Source organism: Triticum aestivum, chromosome 3D (assembly GCF_018294505.1).
Source record: "Triticum aestivum cultivar Chinese Spring chromosome 3D, IWGSC CS RefSeq v2.1, whole genome shotgun sequence".
NCBI lineage: Eukaryota > Viridiplantae > Streptophyta > Magnoliopsida > Poales > Poaceae > Triticum > Triticum aestivum.
This window is the reverse complement of record NC_057802.1, coordinates 361,727,615-361,734,012: the sequence shown is the minus strand read 5'-3', so window position 1 is coordinate 361,734,012 and position 6,398 is coordinate 361,727,615. Positions and strand designations below refer to the sequence as shown.

The window sequence follows — 6,398 nt, the reverse complement described above, 5'->3', positions numbered from 1 at the left end:
CAGGGCGGGGGCTCTGGCGACGAGAGGCGCAACGTTTGGGGGCGGAACGTATGTCTCAAGTGCGGGCGAGCAACCATGGCCACGCGGGTGGTGTGGTTGACGGAGTTAGGGTGCGACAGAGGGGTGTGAGCGCCAGGGCACATCACTTGTCCGGTCCTTTGATTGGCCGACGGTGGCGGCGGCCGTTGACGTCGTATCCTTCCTGAAGGCTCCGTCGTCGCATTCACACTCCTGTCGTTTTGCTCCAGGTGAAAACATGATCTACTGGCCCTGTTCAAGAATTCGTCCGATTAACCAGTTAAATTGTCGATTAATCCCTACTCATTGGGTCACCGAGTAGCCGATAAACTGATAAATCGTCAGATTAATTGATTACATGGCCGATTAGCCTATTAATCCCCTACTCGCCAGCCAACCGAGCAGGTACCAGTTAACGATTTTCTCAACAATGTCTACTGGATCGGGCGGTGACGGCTATCCATGGTCGTACCCTTCTGGGAGGCACCGTTTTATAGGCATGGCTTCGTTGTTGTCCGGCTCGCCTCTTTATGGTCGCTCCAAACGGTTTTGCTTGGTTTTCGATGGGGTGGTGTGCCCGGCCCTTTGTATCTTGCCTTGGATGTATATTGTGTGCGGTGGTGGCGTGTTTTTGTATCGGTTTTAATTGATGATGGTTGCTTTATAATATAAAGCGAGTGAAACCCTTTTTCGGCAGCCATGTGCATAATATGGTTTTCAGCATGTATTTGCTTAGTCTGTCCCAAATGAGACACGTATACAAGAAGGCAAAAGAAAACGATGCAGGCTTCCAAACACACCCTCAAAGATTCTGTAGTATCGTATTTCCCAGAGGCAATATTCGTAATCATGGTGTTCATTACATTTTACATTTATACCACCTCACAGATAAAACAAATCATGCTTTTGGTATCCCCTATTTCACCTTTGTACCCCACTTGCAATGAATTCAATCAAATGAAAATATACAGGTATGAACCATTGGGACTATATGGAAGAACTACTTTCCCTTCTCCAGTTTAGTGTGCTATTCTCAGACGCTCTACAGGTGCAACAGCAGAGGTGGAATGCTCACGAGGACTGAACAATCGGTTGGTCTGCGAAAGGGCCATATAGCCAACCCCTGGCGATATGACCATAAGCAGCCTCCGTCAAGTGAATACCGTCCCAGCTCCAGTGGGTCGTTGGGTCAGCACAGGCAGTGGCACCAGGCTCCCCGCATTTGGCTGTCACGTTGAAGTTGTAAGCGGCTTTGGCAACGGACCCAGGAGCCCCACAGCATGCCCTAGGTAACTGCTTGTAGAATCCTGAATTATAAAGAGGAAATGGTTAGCCCCCTGCATTGTGCCATTTTCATCAACAATAAAGCATCTGCATACTTCCGATTTAGTAGGTGAGACAGAAACATCGTCCCTGCCAGCAAGATTAGGTTGGCAGAGGCATGCCCTGAGAAAGTACACGGTGTACTTTCTGTTACAAGGCAACACTGAAATGGAAACTCTAGAGGACGAGTACATGGGATCTAGATATGGCAGGGACATGTATTGACAAAATGCGCTACCATCCAGTACTCTAAACTAAAGAAGATCTTCTTCGAAAAGAGAAAACTAATAAGGGAAAGATACAAGCATAAATCGTGTTAATTGCCAATAAGTTAAGCAAGCAAACAGATGAAGCCATACATTGGGAGAAGTATACACAATAAAAAGGAAGTGACTTCCTGATACAAGAAAACACGTGTTTACAGTTCATGGTGTACATATGCGTTTTGAGTTAAGGTTATAAGGATATTACAGTGACCTGTACAACTCATACACCAGCATTTTACTGTACTAGAACACTAAATGCAAAAAACGTGAGTCCTTTAGTCTAGGTGGGAGTACGGGCAGGTTGTGTAAGTTGTGATTGGAGTAGATGATCTAACCATCCCAACTATTAGCCCCACATGACCACTAAACAAGACAGCTACCAATTGGACAAGCTTTGAAGTACTAATTGAAGTGATAGCTAGTACCCCTTTACAGACTAGATAAATGATCCTAGAGCATCGGATTAGCAACCTTTGCTTCTAATATACTCTGAACATGGGTGAAGGTGCTTGAGTTGATATTCTGGCTGCAAGTTGTGTTCGCCATTTTTGTATTATATGCTATGTGCTCCAATCCAGGCGAAAGCATCTCTTGCTCTCTGCCCAGATCTGAACTGTCTAATTATTTATAGTATTGTGTTCCTTTCAAGGCGAACGGAAGGAAATCGCTGACTGCCTAACAGTTGACTTTACACCAGACAAAAATAAGCACATGCACACTACAGTAATTAGTAGCACACCAGTAAGAAGATATGCATACAAACGAACCAATTTGCAAATCACTGAATTCTGATGCTCAATGAGTTAGCTATGGCAAAAGTTGAGGTGTTAGAACTAACCAAACTTCTCAGGCTGGAGCATGAACTGGACAACCGGCGTGTAGTAGTCGCCGTATATGATCCGCACATTGGGGTGCTTGGGCCGGAGCTTCTCGAGTGCTCTCTTGAGGTGTGCGTTGTGCACCCATGAGAAGGTGTTGTACTGACGGATGCACCCGCTCCGGGCGCCATACTCGTGGGCTGGCATGTCGAGCATGTTCAGGTACACGGGGAAGCACCCAGTTGGCATCACCCCTGGCACGATGAGATCCACTGCCCCCTCGGCGATCAATTCCTGCACCATACCGTACATGAGCAATCGTGGTTGACAGCGAGCAAACAGATATGTAAGTAACAAGGAAGAAGCAATGGCTACCTCGACGCCATCGGAGATGCCCTGGATGACATCCGGCATGAACTTGTACGCCTCTGTGAGGCCCTTCCCGGCGAACAGGGGCGCGTTGTAGTCGTTGCCACCGAACTCGCCGACGACGAACAGCGAGTTGGCATAGAACTCCTTGCATTCTTCTGCAAAAACATTACAAAATCACCAATTAGTTGATCACAATCCAGCACGTATATGTCTGCAAAGGTGGGATTGCTTTTGACGTTTATTTACCCTTGGTGCCGTTGCAGAAGAAAGGCTTGAGGTCACGGAACCACTGGATTTGGGTCATGAGGGCGCCGGAGTTCCAGACGACGGCGCCGAGGCCCCTGGCCTCGAAGTAGGGCGTGTCGAGCGCGGTGGCGCCGGTGATGGCGAAGTTGGCACCGTGACTCAAGTCGGAGCGATTGGCCTTGGACGGCGGCAGCAGGGGCAGCCCGAATTCCTGCGCTGCAGTGGCGGTGGCCGATCGAGCAAGCGCGTCAGTTGAGGACCCACCGAATCTCGGAGGCAGAGGAAGCAAGCAAGCAAGAGAAGCAACCAAACCAAAATCAAACACGGCAGTCAGTCAACTCACCCAGGTGGTCGATGACGAGGCGGCCGTCGGAGCAGCGGCCGGTGGGTTTGCCGAAGTAGGTCTGGCCGTAGGGCAGCCTGGCGGTGGCGAGGATGTCCGGCACGCCGTTGGCGATGAGGTTGCCGGCGTCGGCCAGCGAGTCCCCGAAGTTGAACAGCGCCCGGTACTTCCCCTTGGCCTTCCCCTTGGCCGCGCCCGCCTCCCCGGCCGCCGCCGCGAGGACGACGACCGCGAGGAGAACCGCGAGCGCCTCCCTTCTCCCCATGCCGGCCGCTCCTCGGGCGTGTGTGTGTGTGGGTCGGTCGGTTCCACGCGGGGCGGGAGAGAGCAGAGGAGGAAGAGAAGCGGGAGACGGAAGACGAGGCAGGTGGGTCGAACCGCTCGCTCGGTCGTCGCTGTTTGTAGGAGAGGAGAGGAGGGACGCTGTGCTGCCTGCTGGCGTGGCCTGGCCGGCCGGTGGCGGCTGCTCGTGTGGCGCTTTCCCCGGTTGCCGAATTTTAAAACCACACCAGCAGGAAAATGACAGTGCGCCATCACCCACCAACCACGAACCAATCGTGTTCCGTTCCCGTTCCCGTTCCGAAAGAGAGAAAGAAAAATGGAAGCTGGTGGCACCAAATGGGTCAAATACAAATCGGGCTGGGTTTGGTACGGAATATTTGGTTAGGTGGATAATACTTTTCTCTACCGCCCGCGATGCACGGTGACATAACATGGGATCGGAAAAGAAATCGACCCCCATGCATACGCATGTTTCCCCCCTAATCTCGGTAGGTGGGAAGTCAGCAGCCAGCCAGCGCCAAAGACCAAACGCTTCCAAAGCAAAGCAAGTTGGTCTAATAATTATATGACAATAGTAGCCATATAAAAATACGGGGAACGTTCCTACTCCACTGACTCCACCGACTGGCTTCTCACGCCGCGCCGTCCGATCTCCGAGGGCTCGATCCCAGCGCATGCGCGGGGTTTGTTGTGCCACGCATATGCCTGGTCCCCGGGCGGCCCACCTCTGTCCATTTTTTCGTTTCTGTTTTTGGGCTGCTTCTCTTTCCTTTCCACACGGGTCGCTACCGCATCGTTGCGCTACAGTAGTAGTATACCACGACAAGCCGTAGCCGTTGGCTCCCCGCTGCACTACATACACTTGTATTTTTCTTTTTGTGGGTACATAGACTAGTATACTATACGTAAAATGCCATGGCGAGTTGTTGTGAGCCGTTAGATCCATCGACGGCGATAGTCTGGCGGCAAGGCAAGCGACTGACAATGACGGTGGTGTTGGCCATTTTTGAAAACTCTTTGATGTTGCATGGGTTGTTTGGACATATTGCAACTACGTATGTTTTTTTTTGTGTCGCATGCGGCTAATATGTTGTACTAATAGTTACTTGCAATTTTTTTTTGCTAGTGCTGCAAAGTGATTTTATCATTGTGTTCTTTCACGCTTTGATCTCTTAACCTTGTTATTGCTTCTTTTTTTGCGGGGTGTTAACCTTGTTATTGTTGTATATGTTGAAACCTTTTTTAAAATATTTTGTTGCATCGAAGAAGGATTTATTGTATACATACACTTAATTACAATTTTTTGTTGGTCAACCTATAGCCGCTTCAAAAATGATGGATCGTCCCTAGAAGCAAATAAGTATTCTTTTTCTAAACGAGGCAAAAGATTTGCCATTTTCATTGATTAAGAAGTAGAGTTTGAGGGACAGAACCCGCAACAGCCGAAGCAAAACATCTAGCTACTCTCGCGGCAAAATATTACACAGCCGCTTAGCCCCAGCTAAGGCCCAGATACAAAGCTCCGTCCTTGATGATGCGCACAATCACTGCCACCGGCGACGCCTGGGCCCTGCATACGTGTGCATTTTGCTCCTTCCAAATCTCCCAACTAATAAGATGAAGCAATGAGGCTAGAGCCATCCTTGGCTGAGCATTGTTGGTGAGGACGCCTTCCCACCAAGGTTTAACTATGTCGAATTAATCGGTGCCGAGACGCAGTGCTGACATGCAGATCAAGCCACGAGATCACATCATTCCAAACACGCATGGAGAAACAGCATCTGAAGAGGAGGTGGGCTACCGATTCGCGCACCTGGTTGAGCGGGCATCGGTCCCAGTTTGGCCACCCAGGGCACTGAAGTCTATCATCGGTCCAAATTCTATTCCGTGTGACCAACCAAGCAAATAGGTATTGTAACAATTCACCCAATTTCAACCGGTTCTACCATAATTATATTTGAAGAAAAATAAAAATAGTAATTTAACAACATCAAAAAGACCGAGTAGACATGGTGGACGTCACTATGCTGCTGCAAGCCGTGATGCGCATGTTGAAATTATTGGCGTTTAGCTCATTTATTATTTTCAACAATTCCTGAAAAAATCAGAGGCATATATGGTTCATTTATGCATGATAAAATGGTGTGGAAAGTTTAGTAGTCCCAATTGTGAAGGATGTATTGAACCAACATATAATGTTGATTTCTTTACATGTCAGTAAAAAGCTTGAGAAGATGACATATACCCGCGCTCCTCGCTCGCCTCGCCTTTGCCACGCCTCACAGACATTTCATATTCCGTGAACGAATTGAGTCAGGCTATGACTTAGGCCACGGGAGCGAGCTGCTGCAAACCGGGAGCATGACACTGTAAGGCGCCGGCCGTCGCTGCTGCATGCCGGGGCGATCGATGGGCCCCAGACAAATCACCCGTATCAGAAAAGAAATCAATCCCCATGTTTCCCTCTAATAATCTCTTGCAACGGTAGGTGACAGGTCTGCAGCTAGCCAGCACCAAACCAAACCAAACCCTTCCAAAGCAAGTTGGTCTAACCATAAAAAAACATTGTGTAAGGAAGTGGTTTCCTCCCGAAACGTTGTTGTCATTTGTCAAGTTGTCAGGTTGTTAGAGAAAAAAAATACAGGCTCTGATTTTTCTAGTTGTATTCGCATGTGCACCTCTTTCCAAGAAAGAAAAGCAAACCACAGCCTAATCTCGTAGCTGCGGTGT

At 49.0% G+C, this 6,398-nt stretch overlaps 1 protein-coding gene across 1 annotated transcript; it reads right to left on the bottom strand.

Annotated features, from left to right (window-relative positions):
* Positions 1-815: 815 nt before the first annotated feature.
* Positions 816-3,838, bottom strand: LOC123078896 (GDSL esterase/lipase At5g45910). Its single transcript, XM_044501544.1, has 5 exons — positions 3,387-3,838; positions 3,044-3,259; positions 2,801-2,952; positions 2,446-2,719; positions 816-1,325 (listed from the first exon to the last, which is right to left on the bottom strand). The coding sequence occupies exons 1-5, from the start codon at positions 3,649-3,651 to the stop codon at positions 1,090-1,092; spliced, it is 1,143 nt and encodes a 380-aa protein (XP_044357479.1). The 5' UTR covers positions 3,652-3,838; the 3' UTR covers positions 816-1,089.
* Between the last annotated feature and the right edge of the window lie 2,560 nt (positions 3,839-6,398).